Raw genomic sequence first — 21988 nt, forward strand, 5'->3', positions numbered from 1 at the left:
GAAGCTGCCCGGATGATGGACAGAGGAAACGGTGAGGAAGAGATATAAGCAAAAGGTCCCTTTGAAGGTTCCCCAGCACATAACAGGGTTTGTCATGGCCAAAACTGCACAACTATGACGACACATTTTGACCAGACTTTTCCTAGGAGAAGGCAAGGCAGATAAAAGTTAGGTTGGCTGTTAGTGGGAAGCAGAAAAGGAAGCAGGAAAAAAGAGGCTACAGAGGCTTTTAGGGAAGCAAAAGGAAATGGGAAAAATGAGATGCCCTCTGACAATCCTTTGGGGTCCCCTGCTTGTAACTATAGTATGATTTAAGATTAACTTTTGTTGACGGCAATAAATTATATTCCTTTAGATTACACACACGCTGTAAAAGGCAGATCCATATTTAAAGTGGGAAGGGGCTGCTTTGCTGTACAATGAAATCACTTTTCTGATGCTGGGCTTACATACAAGTGAACGGGGAGAGGGGTAAAGGATCATCACCCCAACACTATTGTTTTTTGCACTCTTAATAAGGCAATCCATAACCTAATCTATGAAGGGGTCGTCCTGCGCTTCAAAGATTTTTCAGCCTTTAATAGTAAGTATGAATTGACAATAGGAACTGAATGAAGACAATAACTGCTGACAGTAATTAGTTGCAAAAGTACCTCACTTATATACAATGATGCAATTTGTCAACTTTTACATCTCCCAGGCACAGTCACCCAACATACCAGGTCCAGCAAAGAATGGAAGTGAAAAGGAGTAGGGAAAGGCACATGACGGGGAAACAAAAAAAAAATCAAACTTGGAGTAGAGAAAATGCCAGAGAAAAGCAACTGCTTCTATCTGGTCTACCTGTTCCTACCAGTAAACCAACTCGGTTTGATCTTAAGGAAGATTTCTATTCACCCTCCCCAAGCTGTAGTGGGAGGGGAAAGGCAAAGTCCACATTCTGCTGATGGAAATACTTCCGTAGGTGAGTGGGAATCTAAATGACTGACAATTTCAGACCAGACCAATACTAGCTGATGGTCCCTGTGTGTAAAGCTGCATTATTGCGGTAGTCCACTGTATCAGAACAGCAAGACAACCTAGTATGTGCCTACGCCCATTTTTGAACACACATCTTTTAAAGATGTTTTTGAAGTAAGGTTCTTTTAAGCCATTGCAAATAATGAGTAAACAAAGCCAGTAATCATATGAAACCAGCAGAATGCCTAGCTATTCTTCAAAGGTAGTCATCAAAATCATCTCCAGTAGAAAAGAGGCTACTATATCGACCTGTTGCACTAGAGAAAGCAGAAGGATGTACTGAAGGAATGGTGGTAGGTACCTTTGATAACATCCTTTGAAGATTAGCACTAGGCAAAAGAGAAGAATCTCTGTTTTTTTCATTTGGTATGTTGGCTGCTTCAGTACGCTCACTAGCCTTCTGTATATTATCTTGGAAGACACAGGCAGTCTGTCTTGGAATATGCTGCCAGTTTGGGGGGCTGTCAATGAAGTTGGCTATTTTATCACTAGCAGCAGCAGCAGATGAACTTTGGACTATAGACACCTGACCCTCCAATTCAGTGGAAACCATACTCTCTTTAAAAGTCTCTGACAAAAAAGATGTCTTCCAGTTAGAAATCACAGAATTTCTTAACCCCGGGTCTTCATTCTTTCCATGTACCGGAAGTTCTTCAACAACAAGAATTCCCATGTTTCCATGCACAGCATTTTCACTGGCTTGTGTCTCTTTGAATGAATTTCTTCCGGGCTATAGGAGGACAGAAAAAAATTGCAGTCATACCCAACAACCTGGTATGGCATACCCAACTACAATCTGGTATGGCACATCAAGGGATGCCCTCAAAGGTGGCACGAGCTTGCACCCCAATGTTATTTTCTTTGGAAGACTTTACTAGGTTACTATATTCGTAAAATAACCCTGGGGTTTTGTTTCCCTTTATTTTGTATCATGCACCTGGAGCTCTTTTGTGTACTTTTCTGCTTTGTGCTTGTGCAACATCCAGTTCTAAATTGCATGAATTGATCTGTTCTGGGGTAAGCAGCTGGTAAGAAGGTGGTCTGCTATTTTGCAGGAGTTTGGATGCAATATTAACAGGCACAAAAATGAAAACTTGCACTTGCTCATTCATTCTCTTCCAAGATCAAGTTACCAACTATATCAGCTTATCTTTTACATCTTATTAGTTGATGGAACCTTCTTCCAAACAATGCATTCAGGAATGGAGTCAGTGAGCTATCAAGGGACTTGCAGTGGAGCTAGAAAGATCAGAGCTGTAGATCATTAATTCTTTTTTTTAAAAGGTTAGTTTTGTTTGTCTGAGTGTTTAAGAGAGAATACACATTGTTCTCAAGCAAAATTCTCAAAAGCAGCTTCTATCAATGCTAATGCTGGCTGATGACTCAACTCTTCCATAGCAAGATTAAGCAGTGCATCCCATGTAGATGCAAGCCAGACTCATGGAGAGAAAGAACAAGTATTAAAAGTATCAGTGACCACAAAACATGAGCAACCAAAAGGGAGAGCAGTAGTCAGCTATAATAATAAGCCAGTTCACTAGCAAGAAACAGCTGATTGGTAATGTCAAAGTTGCAAAGCTGAGACTGTCACGTTTTTATATATTTATGCATTTGGCAAGAGGTTGTGTGAACTGGAGCCATGTTAATTATGCAAACTTTACTCCTTACAGAACGGACCTTTGGACACTTACCGTGAAGGGTCCTTCTCCTCTGGGGACAGGAGGACATCTTGGGTGTTTCCTTTCGCCCAATCAGGGAGGCAGGAAGTTGAAATTTTCTTCCTCTTCCTGTTGGTGCCTGGAACACCCTGCTCTCCAGTTCGGGTGACTCCAAACAGCAGTAGAAAAAAGTTAAAAACCTCAACAAACTAGCACTGGAAGACCCTACTGAGAGGGAACACAAACATTAAGAGCTTAGAAGAAAAAACGAACAGGTATGAATAGCATACACAACCACAAGATAACATTGAACAATGAAATCAGTGGGAACGAAGTAAAAAAAACCAGGGAAGAAAAAAGGTGAACAGATCAGCAATGACGAGAGACCTAGGGAGGGCAAGATGTCCTCCTGTCCCCAGAGGAGAAGGACCCTTCACGGTAAGTGTCCAAAGGTCCGTTCTCCCTCTGAGGCAGGAGGACATCTTGGGTGCTCCCAAAGCAGTTACTCTCTAACGGGTGGGGCAAGGTCCTCGTCTTGCATTACATGTTGTAAAACTCTTCTTCCGAAGGCAGCGTCAGCGGAATCATAAAGGTTCAACTTGTAATGCCTAACAAAGGTAGAGATGTTCGACCAAGTTGCGGCTCTGCAGATTTCTTCCACGGAGGCGTTGTTGTGGAGAGCTGCGTTAGTCGCTGCACTTCTGACCGAGTGAGCGGTGATGCCCTGAGGTAAGTCTCTGCCGCAAGCTTGGTAGGCCTCTGCAATGCACAGACGAATGTTCCTACCTATCGTAGCGTTTGACATTTTCTTGCCCACATTTGGTGGGCACGTGTTGACGAATAAAGAATCTGACCTCCTAGAAGGTTCGGTTCTGACCAGGTAGATCTTGAGGGCTCTGCGTACATCCAATGTGTGCCACTCCTTCTCCCTGGGGTGTGTTGGCTTGGGACAGAAGGAAGGCAAGTTCAGCTCCTGTGACCTGTGAAATGAGGAGACAGCTTTCGGAAGGAAGGTAGGATCTGTACGCAGGACTACTTTATCCATATGAAAATCACAAAGTCCCGGTTTGACAGAGAGGGCCCCTAGTTCAGAAATCCGTCTCGCTGATGTAATGGCTACTAGGAAAATAGTCTTTAGCTTTAGCCATTTCAAGGGGACCTCTCTCAAGGGCTCAAAGGGTTTCCTAGTCAGCGCTGATAGAACTACGTGTAGTCTCCACGTGGGGAAGCGGTGCACTGTTGGAGGACTCAAGAGGGTAGCCCCTCGCAAAAAACGTCGAACATGTGGATGTTTAGAGACACTAAGTCCATCAGGAAAGAAGAGTACCGAAGACAAGGCCGCTACTTGTCTGCGTAATGTGGCTGGTTTCAACCCTGCATCCAGTCCATCTTGTAGGAAGTTCAGAATATCATTCAGGTGTGGACGTAGATGATCGACCTTTTTCCTTCTGGCCCAGCGAACAAAGGCTTTCCATGAGGTATTATAAATCCTCGCTGTAGATTTCTTTCTAGAAGAGAGCATAGTCTTAATTACCTGTGTCGAATATCCTAGCTTGGAGAGAGAGAGCCTCTCAATTTCCAGGCGGTCAGACGCATCCAGTCCGGGTCGGGGTGTAGAATCGGACCCTGGTGAAGCAAGTCTGGAGTGACTGGCAGTCGGAAGGGCGGAAGAACAGCTAGCGATTGAAGGGACGAAAACCAAGGTCTCCTGGGCCACCATGGGGCGATCACGATCACTTCCGCCGATGAGTCTGCTATCTTCCGCAGTAACTTTGGAAGGATCGGGAGTGGAGGGAAGGCGTATAGAAGACCCTCCGGCCACGGCGATGACAAGGCGTCTATCCCCTCTGCTAGGGGATGAAAAAATCGAGACAGGAAACGTGGGGTCTGACAGTTCAAGTGAGTCGCGAATAGGTCCATCACTGGTCGGCCGAACCTGCTCGTGACCAGGTGAAAAATTTCCTGCTTGAGTGACCACTCCCCTGGTTGGATGGTCTGTCGGCTCAGCCAATCTGCTTGTAGGTTGTCTGTCCCCTTTATGTGTTCCGCCTGGATTGATGCTAAGTGTGCCTCTGCCCACGAAATAATCTTCACTGTCTCTTTGTGTAACCTGGAAGACTTCGAGCCGCCCTGTTTGTTTAGGTACGACTTGGCGGACACATTGTCTGTCCTGATCAAGACGTGTTTGCCGTGGATCGAGTCGGAGAAGTGCGCCAGGGCCAGGTGGATCGCCCTGGCTTCCAGTATGTTGATGGGGAGTTGAGACTCCTCCGCGGACCAAGTCCCTTGAGCCGGACGGCCGTTCAGGGCCGCTCCCCAACCCGACAGGCTGGCGTCTGTGAACAACTGGATCCTCTGGGGATGGAGGAATGACTTGCCTTGGCGCAGGTTGGCTGTCACCGTCCACCATCGGAGATTTTCTTTCACCTTCCACGGCACCTTGATGAGGCGGTCTGTTTTGGTCATGATTAGATGTTGATGTGGACGAAGAAAATTGAGCAGGGCCCGGGAGTGAAATCGGCCCCAATATATTGCTTCGCAGGCCGCCACCAGTGTGCCCATCAGCTTGGCCAGTCTCAAGATGGATGTCGACTGCTCCTGAATCACCGACTTGACCAGCTCTTTGGTTTTCAGAACTTTTTCTTGGGGCAGCAGGATGAGACCCCTTTTGGTATCTAGTATCATGCCCAGGTGATGTATCGACTGGGATGGGTTCAAGGAACATTTGTCCAGGTTGACCAGGAATCCGTACAACTGAAGACACCGGATTGCTAACTGGGTGTCCTGGGTTGCTTGGTCCTTGGAACTTGCTGTCAGGAGGATGTCGTCCAGATACGGATGTGCATGAATCCCGGCTTCTTGCAGACGCATGATGGGATTGATTAAGATCTTGGAAAATACCCTGGGGGCCGTGGCCAGGCCGAAGGGAAGGGCTCTGAATTGAAAATGATGACCGGCGACGCAGAATCTCAAGAAACGTCTGTGTGAGGGATGGATAGGTATGTGTAGATACGCCTCGGTGAGATCTATCGAAGTCAGGAATTCCCCGCTGCGAAGAGCCTCCGAAATGGACCGAAGCGTCTCCATCCTGAAGTGTTTCAGATAAATGAATCGGTTGACAAACTTTAGATCCAAGATCGCACTCCAGTCTCCGTTCCTTTTGGGAACTGTAAAGAAGATGGAGTAGACCCCTGATCCTGACTCTTGATGACTGACTGGTTCTATTGCTTGAATCTCTAAGAGGTGTTGTATGGCTTTGAACGTAATCTGATTTCTCTTTGAATCTTTTCGAAGGGGAGATCTGAGGAAACGGTCCGGTGGGATGGACTTGAACTCTATAACGTACCCTTGAGAAACTACTTTGATGGCCCACGCATCCGCTTGGGTCTCCTCCCATGTCCGTACAAAGTGCTGTAGTCTCCCTCCCACCGGTATGCTTTGAGAGTCAGGACTTCTGGGCTTTGGACTCAAAGCCCTGTCGGTCACCCCTTTGCTGAGGTGCCTTGTAGGATCTGTTGCCAAAGGGGTTTTTTCTGTGACTCGCCTTTGGGGAGTTCCAGGAAGATCTTTTATTGTCCTGTCGGTATCTGGGTAGCACATGTTGGGAACGAAAGGACTGAGAGTTGTAAACACGTCGGTCCACCCTCTTGATCGTCTTCGGAAGGGCCTTTTTCTTGTCGCGTGTCTCCACCAGTACCTTTTCTAGAGCCTCGCCAAAGAGCTTGTCCCCTTGGAAGGGATAAGCCATAAGTATGAATTTTGAGTGCAAGTCGGCTGGCCAGGCTCTCAGCCATAGGAGTCTCCTGGCAGCCGCCGTGGAGGCTATGGCTCTGGCGGAAAATGTCAGTGCGTCCAAGGTTGCATCCGCCGTAAAGGAGCTTGCTTTCAGGATCCTGTTAGCGCCCTCCATTAATCGCCTGCGGTTGCCTGGTAACAGCTGTGTGAGCTTCCGAATCCAGACCACTGCTGCTCGGGAGACGATGGAAGCAGATGAGGCAGCCTTGATTGCCACTGCCGAGGCTTCGTGCGCCCTTCTGAGTGCAGTCTCTGCTTTCTTGTCCAGGTTGTCTCTGACGGATCCTTGACCATCCTCCGTCAGTAGGCCAGAGGATTGAAGGGCGGCCACAGGTGCGTCAACCTTGGGAATCTGCAAAAACTCATTGGTAAAAGAAGGTAAGGCGTACAGCTTTTTGACAGAACTGTGGTACTGTTTAGAGGATGTTGGGGCCCTCTATTCAGCCCTTAACTGCCTTTCAAAGTATTCCGGGAAGGGGAAGACCCTTTCAGGAGTGCTATCTCTAGGGAAAAACTCTCTGTTTCCCTTGGGTCTGGATGATCCCTTGCCTGGGTCTGGGTCCTCCTCCCCCCCTTTTGTAGACTCTTGAAGTTCTAATGCTGCCAAGGTTTTGGAAAGCAGATATTGATAGTCCTCTAATTTAAAGAGTCTATTGGACTGTTCTGGAATGATGGTGTCCTCATCCTCTTCCTCAGAGAGGAATTCCCCTTCAGCCTCGTCCTCGCTTTCTGAGGACGAATCCCCCCCCCACGACTGTTCCAGTTCCCTGGGGTAGACCCGAGCCGACTTCTGGGCCGCCTTAGTGGGCCAGGAGGATGCAGTCCGACGCTGCTTACTGGGGGGTGGGGAAGGAGAAAGGGCATGGTTGCTATAAGCCCTGGAGGATGGTTGACAGACCTTCCCAACCTCCTCCCGTACAGCCTGCCTTAAGAAGGATCAGATGCTTCCTTGCAGGAACTGTTCAACTTCGTTGGGCACATTACCTGCTCCTTCTGTGGTGTCATCTGTGGCTAGAATGGTGGCATCTGGCCCAGAAACTATTTCTGCCATTTCTCCCGGCGGGAGGATGGCTAGCACGTCTTTTTGAGCCGCGCGGGAAGAGACGCGAGCTCCGCCGGCTTTTCCCGCTCTTTCTGCGGCTTTGCATTTGGTGCCTTTTTCAGCCTCCGTGCGATGGCGCGAAACGGCTCCCGGCTCCAGCGACGATCCGCGATGTTTCTTGGGGGGATTACACGGCTCGCCGGCCGGAAAGGTGCCGGGAGACCGATCCAGCCCCAGGGGCAGGACGGTACCGGATAGGGTCGCTGTTCCATCGGCCGGGACCACCGCTGCCGGGGCTTCCTCCTCGGCATCCATAAAGCTCCCTTCTGAGTCCCTGGGGTCCATGACCTCCGACGTTGTGATCAGAAGGGAGAGAGTGGAGAGTGGACAGAAAAAGAACACTGAAGCAGTAAATTAAAAGAAGATTAAGAAGAGAGGAAGAAAGAAAGTGATCTAAGGAGAATCGAGGGTAAAAGAGTAAGATCAGTCAAAGGAAGGTAGACAGAGAATCTGCCTAAGTGACTGCTCTCCCTGGAGGCAGGAAAGAACTGGAGAGCAGGGTGTTCCAGGCACCAACAGGAAGAGGAAGAAAATTTCAACTTCCTGCCTCCCTGATTGGGCGAAAGGAAACACCCAAGATGTCCTCCTGCCTCAGAGGGAGAACATGAAGTGTAATAGTTTAAAACTCACGTTACTTCCAAATTGAGGAACTCTATTTTCTTTAGCCCTCTGGGCATCAGTTTTGTCTAAGCTGGTTTTCTTATGTTTCCTGTAGGTATAGAAAATGAACTAATTAATTTGAACAATTTGAACAAAACACGGGGTAGTGATGATAACAAATAGATCTTAAAACCAGTTTTGTTTTGTCATTCATTTATTTACAGCCTATAGCTCTTGAGTCACTTTATAATTATTCATATATAATAGCAATTTTTCTGGCATGTCAACAAACATAAAAATAACAGGAAAACAGAGTGGACGCACCTTGAATCTTCTGCTATGTTCTTAAAAGAAGAGTAGGTCTGTTTTTCTGTATGCAACATTTTCTCTTCATCTTCACAGCTTTTGTCCAGATATTTATTCCAACGGCTGGCCTTTTCTTCCTGCAAAGTTACAGCGAAGTCTCAAAGAGGCTCTCTGTTACAATTATTTTTTTCAATGACAGTTTGATAAAAGCTGTGTATATTCTGCACTTTAAAAAAAAAATCTGTGTCCTGCAGTCTCAAACTTGGTGCTTAGAAAAGCTTAACTATGTTGTGTATTATATATGCAAATAAAAAAATTTACTATATTTTAGTTCTGTTTGCCATGGGGAAAGAGATTTATGAAGTCTTAGTTGGCACCTCCCCATACTTCTGAATTTTAGGCAGGCATGGTGTGCATACTTTCAATCATGTTCTCATAACCATGTAGAATTTTTTTTAATGAAAGCAGATATTCTCAGACAGCTTAAATTATGCTCCCAATGGCACGTTTCCTGTGACATGCACAGTCTTACTAATATGCAGTTAGTTTCAGCAGAAACAGAAGCTGTCCAGCATAGCATGGAAAATGATCCTCACCAACCTGCACAAATGGAAGTTTTCATAAGCAGCTGCTGCAGACCTATCTCCAGTTACTCTACTCATCAAGCTGCCTGGCTCATAAACTCAATATGCTGCATAGCCCTTTTGCAGAATAACTGAACAAAACAGTGTCAGAGTAGTTGTCATCAACTCCTCTAACTTGATTTAAGGGTTTATGATAGGCTATTCTTTGATTTTGGCTTTCAGATAGAATTCATATGCTCTAAAGGGGCTTGCCTGCCAATCCAAATTCTCTTCCAGCTGACCAACTGTGTTCTTATTCTCTCTCTCTTCTGGTTCTTCTGTATACCTAAAAACAAGTAAATATATTTAAAGTGTAATAAATCTATCATTTTGTGAGTGTGTCTGTACACCTTCACACTAAAACATGAATACAAGATGCAGCGAACTACAAAAAAGGACATAACAGAAGAATGCAGATGCCATTAACACAAATCCTGAAGTGAAACTTTGGGGAAAAAATATTAAGCTAGCATTTTTAGTAGGGAATGAAAAAGGAGTCTGTTTAATGCAACAAAGAAAGATTCATGTAAAGATGGTGTGGTAAAATCCTACTAGATAATACAGTGGTCTTAATGTGAACAAAACCTCAATTTACAGCAATTTCAGGGAGCTGGTCTAAAGGCATTGGGGTCAATGGTTTCACTTCCCAGCCATAAAGGAGTAAGTTGTCCCAGTGATAGAACGTTTTAGCATATATTGAACTCAGTGTCAAAAAGAGCCAGGACACTTCTATAATTTCATTGTCCTCCAAATGTAATTAAGATCTTGGACAAATACGTTCCCTCAATTTTGCCAACACACTGAAATTAACAAAATGGTAGGAGCATAATTTAACTCTAAGATTTCACTATATCCATGGATGCTGCAGAATGGTCATGTTTCCAGTTCAGATGTATACAATTTATAGTTAGTTTTAATAAAAACACTAAGTAGAAACAAAGGAATGAGTAAGAAACTGCTAATACCATACCAAGGCATATTGACAGGTGCTTGCTCTCTCTCTCCTAGCAGCAAGTTTAATGTTTGTACGTGGTGCCTGCAATCAGATCCAGAACCCTGGCCAAAAACCTAAAAACAAGTTAAAAGTTCTATTAAAGCATACTTTCCAAAGCTCTTCAGTGCTGCCTTGGCAAAAAAAGAGCATCAAAACTGAATCTCTGCATAGCCTTCTGTTTAGGGGCATTCATTTAAGTTTATGCTCTTCCACTTGTAGTTAATCTGAAATAAACGCAACTTCTTTTATTCAGTTTACAAGAAGAGGTTAAGTGACACTTGTACACATATTTATAAATGTTTAGAATTTTAATGGACATAAAGGTGATCTAAAATGAAACACTGGATTTACTGTAAGTGCTGCTTCTACTCAGAGTTTTTAAGACATCCTAACTAAGGGGTGATCCCTCCATTAACATCTGAAGCTCAAACTTCCCGTTTCTTTCAGTGGGAAGGAATTCTCCATGATCAACTATCTGCCAACTCAGCCAGTTGGCCTGCACATTCAGTCTCCAACCGATGTTACCTGTAGAGACTGACAGCAAATGATTTTCTGCCTAGGAGAGGAACAGAAAGGCCTCTTTTGACAGAGTCCTGGGGATCTAATCTGGTTCTTCCAGACTGCCAGTTCACATGTGCTGCCAGCCTCTGCTGAATACACCAGTGGGCGAGCACAGCACTCAGGCGAACTGGCTGAGCTGTGGCTGTCCTGAAAGTCTCATAGCCATGGTGGGAGGCCTACTCTTTTTCATCTCAAAAAGTTCTGGGAGCAGGAAGCCCCAGGCTGCATTTAACCTTGGAAATATCTTTTTCTTTTGTGTTTGGCCATCTTACCACATGGGGACTGGCATATGGAGTTTCCCTGTCACTGCTGCAGCTGCCAATAAGGCAGAGCAGCAATAGGGCTTCCACATGGCGTATTTCCCTATAGCTTCCCTGTTTCTGTTTCCCAGCAGCTGTCATTCCCCTGCCCCCAAGCCACTGGAGCCGTTTCAGGTTTTTTTGTTTTTTTTTAAACAGTAACTGACTGTTGTTATAATGTAGCTCCTTTCCTTGCAGTAATATAACTTTCCCCTTATATCGCTGCAATAAAAGGAGTAGAGATGTACTCTTTTTTAAAAAAATGAAAGCTGGGAATCCAAAAAAACCATTAAATATATTGTGATAAAATTATATTAATATTCAGTTGCCAATAATCCCCCTATGGGGCTGGGGAGAGGAGGAAATGGCCATCACAGGGATGATGGTTGCCATGTAGGTAAGAAAACCTGGACTTTTCCACCCACATGGCAGCTTTCCAGGTTTTAATGTGATCTCTCCCAAAAATTCTCAGGAAAACAGGTTTGAAAAAGGTAGGAGAAAAACTGGGAGACCCTGGGAGGTACACAAATGCAAAATGATGCTTTGGGGAAACAGAAGGGGAAAAAAGACACTGTCTCAGAGGTCTCTGCCATGCACACTTAAAGAGTACACAGTATTGTGCTCTGGTGGTGGAAGAGGCACAAAGAGGGTATTTAGCACCACTGGGGGAGCAATTAGCATCACCATCCAAGAGGGAGAGAGAAAAAAGTCCATGCTGTGTGGCTGATGTATCTCATTTCAGAGCCCTAACAGAACCCCATCTCTAGAGGTTCGACCCAAAGGGGGAACCATATTGACAGGCACCACTGGCGCCAGGGTTTCTGGCGCCCGTGGCCAGCTCCACATGCACGCGCCCACATGCCCCAGCCTGAGTGATGACATCATCACGCGGCAAAGCCAGGCCCATTGGCCGGTGGGGGCAGTGCATGGAGGTTGCCAGTGCTCCGCACGCCACCCTGGCCACCTGCTGTGCCTGGCACACGGCTGCTGCGCCTGGCCAGGGGCGTGTGGCAGCAGCGCGGGGCTGGCCGGCTTGAAGCAGCCGCGGGGCAGGCATGCCACCTCTGTGGCGCACGCCTCCGCCACCAGCAGCCCCTCCGGCGCCCCCTCCAGCACCCACCTCACCGCCTCAATGGTGGTGCCGTCCCTGTTGACAGGTGAGCAGGGATGGGAATCCAGCTTTCCTCACCTGAGAGTCTGCACCTACCTCCCCTGACCCCCAAGCCCTGCCCCAACAATGCTAGCTCCCACACCCGAGACTAGGAGTGACTGGAGCCAATCCTACCGGGCATCATGCCTCATGTCATGCACTGTATCCAGGACAGCTGCCTCTGAAGGAGGACAGGGACACAGGCAGCCCCTACCAGGATGTTGGCATACTCCTTTGCTAGCCCTCCTCCCCCAGGCAAGAGACCAGGTACAGCTGTGGTTTGGGATTATCTCCCAGTGGGGGATTATTTTCTATGTTTCTACGCCTGGCAGCTGCCCTACTGTGCAATGTGGATTAGATAGTCAGGCAACCATGTGACCCATTGCAATGCAGAACTGGAGCTCTATGCAACAGCAGTGGATGGAACAGTTGCAAAGCACTTCCTCATAGGATCAGTGCATATCATTTGGATGGCTACAGCACGCATCCTGACAGATGGAATCCCCACATGGCAGTGGAGACCCACATACCTTGCTGGGCCCCACAGACATGGCTGTGGCTGGCATGCTGTCTGTGCTTTTTGACATCACTGTATGTTTGTGTAGACAGTGATTCAACAGGGGGACCTGAGAGCATGACTGGTGCACTCCCTGCTACTCTGCTGGTCACCAGTTCCAGCTGGCTCCTGGAGCACCCTGCCTTAGGCAGCCTTCCAAACAGCAACTCCATGCCTGCCTGTCTCTCTGTGGCCCCAGGAAGTGGCTCACCAAGGCACAGGAGCCATACTGGACAGAGGGAGTTGGGAACCCAGTTCATCAGACCTCTTCATGATTGCCTGTTCAGTGAAGTCTGGGGAGTCCTACAAATCTGCCCCTAGCTGTTTGTTTATGAGCAGATAAAACTAGTTCCATACCCTTCCCTGTCCCATTTCCTCTCCCCCCATCTGTGACCTCCCCTTAGGGCTGCCCTTTCACACGTCTGAGAGGGTAGTCTCTGACTCAGAAATGCTCAAGCTGTAATCATTGTTGTTGGTCTTTCATGAGCCACCTGACTTCTATTTTGTTCAGCTGTAAATCATAGCAGAGGTCCAGTGGCACCTTGAAGGCTGAACTCACATAGTGGTCCTCACTTCCTTGCCACACACACATTCTGCTGGCTGCTAAGTGCAGTCTGCACTGTGACCAGGCTGCTGGGGGTTCAAGAGTTGCTCTGGCACCTGGGAGAGATGACAGTCTTTGGGTCTCCCACAGCACTGTTGCCATGTGATATGCTGTGCAGCTTGGTGGTGCAGGAGCAGGGGATCAGGGTGGCTGTAAGGGAGCTGCTGCCATGGAGCATAAAGGTGGAGCATAAAGGGGTTGTGGAGCAGTGTCCTGGCAAAGCGAAGGATCTGCAGCGTAGCCCATCAGCTGGGCCATCCTGTTTCCCCTTATGTGGTTTGCACGGGCAAAACATCAGCTCAAAGGTTTTTGCTGCCACTGGCTTCTCTCCATGTGTGGATCAAACCAGAAACCCTAGCCAATGGTCATGCTATCCCAATGTTTCTCCACTGAGCCATGTCTGCCTGTACAATGATCTCTGCCTGGCCCCATTTGACTGGTGGTGATATCAGAGCTGCAGTGGAGTGCCTACTGTCTGATGGCATGCCTCCATTGAACCTATCCTCTTGGTTCAGTGGTTAAGATAGAGTTATTGGGGGTGGGGGTTAAGGGTTCAAGTCCAGCTTCTATCTTTTGTCCCTTTTCAAGGGAAGGGTGTGTGTGGCTCATAGCAGAGATGGTTGTGTGTAGGCAGACTTTGTGCTGCCAGTCAGGCCCATGCTGGAGAAGGGTGGCCATCTTGGTAACATGGGAGCTCTTCCTGAATGGGCTTGGGGGAGGTGCTTGGGCCATGGGCATCTCTTGGGGTTGCACTGTTAAGTCTTTCCTCCCTGTCTGCTGGCTCTTCATGGGGGAATGGGGGAAGAGTGGCATTGATGGGCAGTGGCTGGATTGGCAGGTGGTGACTGGATAAGCCTGTATGCAACTGTCATCTGTTTGGTGGGTATTGGCATGGTTATGGAGGACTCCAGCCTGCTTGCTATGCTGTCTGTATCTTGCAGAGAGGTGCATGTTGGTTTTTTTCTCCTTACAGAACATCTATAGGAAATGGACCAGCAGTGCTGCTTTTGTGTTGGTAGCTGGCCACCATTGCCACAGAGGCTCTCACGACTGCACCAAACTTTCTCCACTCATTTATTTTCTTGGGGACTTGTAGTACTTCTACAGTATCTCACAAAGACTAACTGTCCTACCATTGTTATGTTAAGAATTATTGCCTGGCACTACCTTAGGAGCTCTGCACCAATTCTGGAAAGAAAATTCAGGAGGCAAAAAAAAATCAGGACAACAGAGCTGATTAAGGATTCCCTCCAAACCAAGGAGACAGGAAGTTTAAACAAAGTCCTGCCTCCAGATCTGACAGAGGCAATCAGTCTGGGCATCATCCCATTTTAAGAGAGAAAACATTTACTTAACATTAACCATCATGTTCACAATCAAATGATTAATAGAAAGATTGGGTTTTTTCTTCTTCTGAGGCATGATTTATAGCAGGACTCTCACAATACTACCTGCTATTTTGGATTACATGTTTCCAGTAATTGTTGTCACACATTAACATCTCTGCTAGTTAAAGATGGACTTGAAGAATCCCATTGTTTCCCCTTATTAAGTAAGAAAATGCGCACTGCAATCTGAAGAAAGAAGTGAATTGCTGTTTTTGCTATTTCTTGTTTAGGAAAGGTGGCAAAACATATAACGAAGATCACAAATACTACAACAGCCTGAGAGAAAAGGAAGGACTACATTCTACTGCATAGCCCAAAGAACCAAACTCTTAGTACTTACCTTTAGAACTGACTGCTTTTCATTACATATTTTGCAATTCCATTTTTTGCTCTTTTTAACCTAAGATAGAATTACAAGTAATCAGTTAGCTGCACAGCCTACCCACATCACACTCTCACTAGATACATGTGAATAAATGTTTTAGTGATTTTCAATGACAGCAAAATATTTCAAAGTTCAGCAACAACTCTAATACAGTCATTCCAAATCCAAATCCAATTTATTACAGCAAAAGCCAGCAATATAAAACAATACGATTACAAGCAATAAATTAATATTATCAGTACAGGAAAACCAAAGGCATAAAAGGGATAAGAGTTAAAATGGAATAACAGTAATGAAAATAGGAAAAAAAATTATGTTTTTTCCACTAAGAGAAGTTTACGTTTTCTGATAGCTAAAGAGCAGAATTTGGCCACAGCATAGGTTACTGAGCTCTGAGAATCTTCTAAAAGAAATTTGCGCAGAACTTCTGGTCTAAATTCCAAATAGGATTGCAAGGGGATAAATTTAGACAAAAGAGGTAGTATGCGAGACCGTTCTTCACAATAAAAATCACAGAATAAAAGTATGTGAGTAACAGATTCCACCATATTGGACATGCATGGACATAAGCGCTCATGCATTGGTATCCACCAGAATTTGCCGTACAATACAGCTGAAGGCAATGCCTCAAACTGGGCTCTAGAAAATGCCCATCTGTAGGACTCATGGGTAATACTGGATAAATATGGGGCAGCTGAAAAATTAGGCCAAGATTTTAAACACCTGAAGTTCTTGGGAAGTACAGCTTCTTCATTTTGAAGTTCAATATCAAGAAGCCTCTGAGTAATAGCTGTTTTTGCCATATTCAGGGTTCCATTATAAAGATCTTCAGGATTTAGGCCAATTTGCTTGATCTTGTTAAAGATTTGTGTGAACCAAGGTGGATAAGGGTCCGCAGCTAGGAGATGGGTTATCATTCCCTTTGGATTATAATGAATTTTCAGCCAGAGGAATACTGCCTGTTCCCATACTTTTAATTCAACTCTGGGTAATCCTGCCTCTTGACTAAGTCTAATACAGTCATTAGAGCAGCATATAATCTCTACTATTAAGTATACAATATTCATCCTGTCTGAATTAGAGAACCAATAAATGAGTATTTCTTGCATAATTTGTTCTGCCTGTACTACGAACAGTACTGAATATGTCCTGAGCCAATTTGTAAGATTTCACACATGATTTAAAGCCTATATTAATAATGATCAAGGCTAGCATCTTGCCTTTCTAAAAGGCAAGATTCTTATGATGCTGAATATTCTACCTATTACTAAATGCCATATTTGTACAGCACAATAATGATACTGGAGCATTCACAGTAGGTATGTCCATAATTAAATTGTAATCCACAGATTCAGAAATGAAAGGAACTAAGTTTTTCATTCCTAAACCCTATCCAAAAGCAACACAGGTCATTCCACGGGTCAGGATATGTGCAATGCAGACTACACTATGCTACAAGCAGATGTACCATTGAAAGACAGTGGTAAAATACTTCCAAGGGTTTCAAGGCAAAGCACACTCAACATGACTGGGGGGAAAAAACCTTCAAGCACATACTGAGTTCTCTAGTCCGTTAATAGCACACAATTTACTTTTATTCAAGTTACCCAGAGGCTGTTTTTTATATTCTAATTTTATACTTGAAGATCATTGGTATCTAAAAAGGAAAGAGACTTTTCCTCCTCTTTTCCCTATCCAGAATACAGTCAGGCCCTGTTCAGACATTTAGATCTACTGTGCTGTAACATCCATTGACAGTGTGCATTTGGCATCATATGAATGATTACATGCAAGAGCCAAGGGGGGGGGGGGGGGACACATATATTCAGTGCTTGATTCTCAATCTCTCACCCCTCCAAACAAATAAACAAAAAACACCCACCCACAACAAGAATGACTCTTCTCCTTTCCAAAAGGGGGAGAAAAACTGTAGGCAGCTATACTGGTTCATAGAAAACAAAACAACTATAGTTCTACAGTACCTTCTTAATGAAAGTACACATAATGAAAACATAACAAAATATCAAGCAACCTCTCAAATCCACCAGAACTGTTAACCAAATTGGATGTTAAGTTTAAAAAGTTGGGGGAGAGAAAGATGGCTCAGGGCATGAAGCCCCTCGTCTAGTCAAGCTTAGAATCCATGAATCCCTGGTTCAATTACACTTGGTTACTGGTGAGGGATTCGGCTGATGAAGCATTCGGTAGACCATATTATTAAAAAGCAACTGTACCTCATTCCAGAGCCTCCCAGAAATCAGTCTACATATTACTTCTCATGTAGTCAATGTTCATTATTACAAATATTTATACCTCACTTTTCTCTCCAACAGGAACTCAAAGCAATTCATATCATTCTCTCCTCTTCCATTTTATCCTCACAACAACTCTACGGGGTAGATTAGACTGAGCCATTTTTTGGTTTGCGAACTGGCTGTTCTCGGGGTGCATTTTTGACGAACCATGACAAACTGCTGTGATCTTTAGGATGGTTCATTTGGTTGATTTTTTGGTTTGATATATTAATAAACAGAAGTTACCTAAGATCACAAAACAAAGACAAATTATGAATGGACCTATAACAGGAACAGAAGTGGGAGAAGCCATAAAAAAGAGTAAGTTGGGAAACGCTCCTGGACCAGATGGCCTCCCAAGTAGCTACTATAAGTGTTTTGAGGATGAACTTCTTCAGCCTTTACAAAAGACAATGAACTCTGTTTTAGAGGCTGGGAAAATGCTGGACTCATGGACGGAGGCCAACATAACACTTATTCCAAAAGAGGGACAAGATCACACGTTGGCAAGAAACTACAGGCCAATATCACTATTAAATAATGACTATAAGCTGTTTGTATCAATCTTGGCATTGATCTTAAAATTATCCTACTGGACTAGCATTTTTAATACTGAATGCCAGAGACATGCACACACTTGTTATTTGTCCAGGTGCAAGTCTTGAAACTGATATGGTGGGAGGCAGAGGAAACCAAGGCCGAAGTATTCCATCTGCTTAGCTTATCTGAACCCAGTTTCAGTTCCCACAGAAGTTAGTACAATGATATCTGAACATGACACAGCTGCAGAGTACCATCTACATACATCATTTATAGGTCCAGATTTCGAGATCAAATCAAACCGAAATTCTTTCTAGAAGGTAAAATGACAAAACCGACGCTATCATATTTTGGCCCTTAGGGAATAATGAAGACAGTGATTGCCCACAGGGAATAATGAAAACAGCGATTGCCCATAGGGAATAATGGAGACAGTGACCCATAGGGAATAATGGAAATGATGCTTGCTCATAGGAAATAATGGAGACAGTGATTGTCCATAGGGAATAATGGAAAGCATGCTTGCCCATAGGGAATAATGGAAACCATTCTTACCCATAGGGAAAATGGAGACAGCGATTGCCCATAGGGAATAATGGAAAGCATGTTTACCCATAGGGAAAAATGAAAACAGCGATTGCCCATAGGGAATAATGGAGATATCAATTGCGCATAAGGAATAATGAAAACAGTGATTATCCATAGGGAATAATGGAAAGCATGCTTGCCTATAGGGAATAATGAAAAGAGTGATTTTCCATAGGGAATAATGGAGGCAGTGATTACCCTTAGGGAATAAAGGATATGATCATAGTCAATCACTGTTCCCATTATTCCCTATGGGCAAGCATGATTTCCATTATTCCCTATGGGCAATCGCTCTCTGCATTACGCCCTATGGGCAATCGCTGTTCCCATTATTCCCTACGGGCAACTGTGCTTTCCATTATTCCCTGAGGGCAAGCATGATTTCCATTATTCCCCATGGGCAATCACTGTCTCCATTATGCCCTATGGGCAAGCATGCTTTCCATTATTCCCTATGGGCAATCGCTGTTTTCATTATTCCCTGCAGGCAATCATGATTTCCATTATTCCCTATGGGCAATTGCTATCTCCATTATTCCCTGTGAGCAATCACTGTTTTCATTATTCCCTATGGGCAAGCATGCTTTCCATTCCCTATGAGCAAGAATGATTTCCATTATTCGCATCATTCCCTATGGTCAAGCATGCTTTCCATTATTCCCTATGAGCAATCGCTGTCTCCATTATTCTCTATGGACAATCACTGCTTTCATTATGCCCTATGGGCAAGCATACTTTCCATTATTCCCTATGGGCAATCGCTGTTTTCATTATTCCCTATGGGCAAGCATGGTTTCCATTATTCCCTATGAGCTATTGCTGTCCCCATTATTCTCTATGGGAAGCATGCTTGCCATTTTTCCCTATGGGCAATCGTTGTCTTCATTATTCCCATAATGGGCAATAGCTGTACCCATTGTTCTCTATGAGCAAGTATGTTGTCCAGTATTCCCTATGGGCAATCCCTGTGCCAATTATTCCTAATAATCAATTGTTGTGCCCTGTATATCCTATGTGAAAGCTTGCTTTCCATTGTTCTCTATGGGCAGTTCCTGTCCCCATTGTTCCCTATGGGAAAGCATGGTTTCCATTATTCTCTATGGGCAAGCAAATTCTCTGTTATTCTCTACAGGCAAGCATGCCCACAATTATTCCCTATTGGCAATCACGCATTCTCTATGGGCAATCATATATTGTCTATGGGCAATCGCTGTCCTTAGTTTTAGTATGTCCCAAATGCACGAATCCCCCTTCTTTAGGGGGGCTTTCGAATCTGCTTTAGCCCTACCAGAATATGAAAGCAACAGCTGCCTCTTCCGCCAAGGCCCAAAAGCCTGCCCCTTAGGCTTCCTCATCCCAAGGTTGCCTTACCTGCTGGACTTGAAATATATGACAGAAGCAGCATCGCAGTACTTGAAACTGCTGAGCCATAAGGGGCCAGAAGTTGGAGGCAGCCGATTACGCCCTCTGGTAGGCAAGCGGCTTCAAATTATCATCTAACAAAATATCTGCGAAGGGCTCCGGCAGGACAGAGAATGTTTCTACTACAGCTCAACCTCTGCGTTCCTCCTAACCCTTACAAACAGAGCAGTTGGCGGGAATGCGCGCCCGCCCCCAAACACAAGCCGTTCCCTATGCAAACCCTATTGGTCCAAATGTGGTCGGTACGGGGTCAAAAGATTCAGACTGCGTGAAGTCATTGGATGAGAGGAACGAGGCTTCCAAAAGAGCCAGTCAGAAACGCGGGAGAGCTAGACAGTTTTCCTGGCTATTTTTGAAGCCTCCGGCGCTCTCTCCACCTCGGCTCATTAGCTGGTTGTAAGAGGTAATGAAGAAATTCCGGACGGCGTCTTTACACTGATTTGGAAGCAGCTCCCCTCCTTCTCCCATAACAGTTCACATTGGAAAACCGTGTGTGTGTGTGGGGGGGGGGGCGCTAGGGAAAAATGGGAGTTTTAAACAATTGTTTCGAAAGTTTCCAACTCTGAGAAAGGGGAGATAAAACATTCCATATTTCGCTCACCCGTATTATCACCCCCATATTGCAGGGGAGGAGGGTAGTTGACAAATATCCTGCTCCTGAGAGCCAAGGCTGAGACAAGGTGGTAGCCCAGTGGTATCATCATCGTGGGGAAAAGGAAAGAACCTGAAGGCGGATGGGTTTGGCGAGGGGAGATCTCAGAGGGGTATAATGCCTTAAAATCCACCTTCCAAAGCAGCCATTTTCTCCAGGATTCAGCCTGGATTGCTCTAACTGAAGTTTCTGTGAGACCTTCAATGGCCGACCCACGCACAGCATTTTACAGTAGTCTGGGCTAGAGTTTAGAGTGTTAGACAAGGATTTTGATCAGGCATCTGACGAAGAGAACTTGATTCTCGAAAGCTTATGCTATAATAAAATTGGTTAGTCTTAAAGGTGCTACTGGACTCTTTTTGATTTTGCTACTACAGACTAACACGGCTAACTCCTCTGGAACAAGGATTTAGGAGACTCAGTTTTGAATACCCACTTTTCTATGGAAGCTTGTCTAACCTACTTCATAGGGCATTTTGTAAATACATAAAGTACTGTGAAGATATTTTTCAAGTGGGTTCTGAAAAGCAGAAAAGTTAGGAACTGGGTTCCACTTTTAAAAGTTTGTGAACTACTGCATTGGTTAATAGTTTGTCACCCCTCCTTAGCTAAGGAAAGCCTTTTCAGAATCTGACAGTGTTAGTGCCTAGCCAGATTTAAGCCAAGAAGGGCAAGGAAAATACTTGTACAAAGAAAACATTTTCATCCATTGAAACACTATGGGCATAAAGTTTCATTAAATTTATTCAGATCCTGGCCTCCCTTTATGTTTCACTTATGTGCCATCTAGTGGGCAGATACTAAATGTTTGCAGTTTGCCTACATTCAGTATCTGGTGTCTGAAATTATGAATTGGTTCAAATAGGAGCACATTTTATTTGTCAGGAAGCTGAATGTGTGAACTAACTCTATTGGAAACATTGCTTCTAAAGTGACATGCAAGTTCTAAATGTGGTGTGACATCTGTGGTGGTCTATTCACCTAGGCAACTCGTGTTGATCTCCAAGCCTCATAATGTGTGATTTTAAAATGGGACTAATTTTTAAAGGGTTTTAAGCATAAACCTACCAGTTGAAGTATATCACTATGTGCCTGCCCTTCAATGGTGATTTATAGACCAATATTTCAGTTACTCTATAGCAAAGGTCCCCAACTTTTTTGAGCCTGTGGGCACATTTGGAGTTCTGACACACGTTGACATATACAGCTACAAAATGGCTGCCATGGAAGGTGAAGCCAACTGTAAAATGGCTGCCATAGGAGGTGGAGCCCACCAAATGTCAGAGTGAGGTTATGAATAATTTTAATGAATAACTCAATATTTCAAGCAGAAGCTCTGTTTAACAGAATGACTTAAAATGAATATATTGCTTACCTTCAGTCACACAGTGGTGGCAGCTGCTGCAACAGCAGTATGTTTTAAAATCTGTACAGCCAATCAAATCTCCAGC

At 44.8% G+C, this 21988-nt stretch overlaps 1 protein-coding gene across 1 annotated transcript; it reads right to left on the minus strand.

Moving 5' to 3' along the window:
* Nucleotides 1–319: 319 nt before the first annotated feature.
* MRNIP (MRN complex interacting protein) lies at nt 320–20007 on the minus strand. Its single transcript, XM_054975179.1, has 7 exons — nt 19835–20007; nt 14997–15056; nt 10075–10172; nt 9318–9390; nt 8500–8618; nt 8206–8284; nt 320–1750 (listed from the first exon to the last, which is right to left on the minus strand). Exons 1-7 carry the CDS (start codon nt 19892–19894, stop codon nt 1217–1219), a joined length of 1023 nt encoding a protein of 340 aa, XP_054831154.1. The 5' UTR covers nt 19895–20007; the 3' UTR covers nt 320–1216.
* Between the last annotated feature and the right edge of the window lie 1981 nt (nt 20008–21988).

Source organism: Eublepharis macularius, chromosome 4 (assembly GCF_028583425.1).
Source record: "Eublepharis macularius isolate TG4126 chromosome 4, MPM_Emac_v1.0, whole genome shotgun sequence".
In the NCBI taxonomy this organism is placed as follows: Eukaryota; Metazoa; Chordata; class Lepidosauria; order Squamata; family Eublepharidae; genus Eublepharis; species Eublepharis macularius.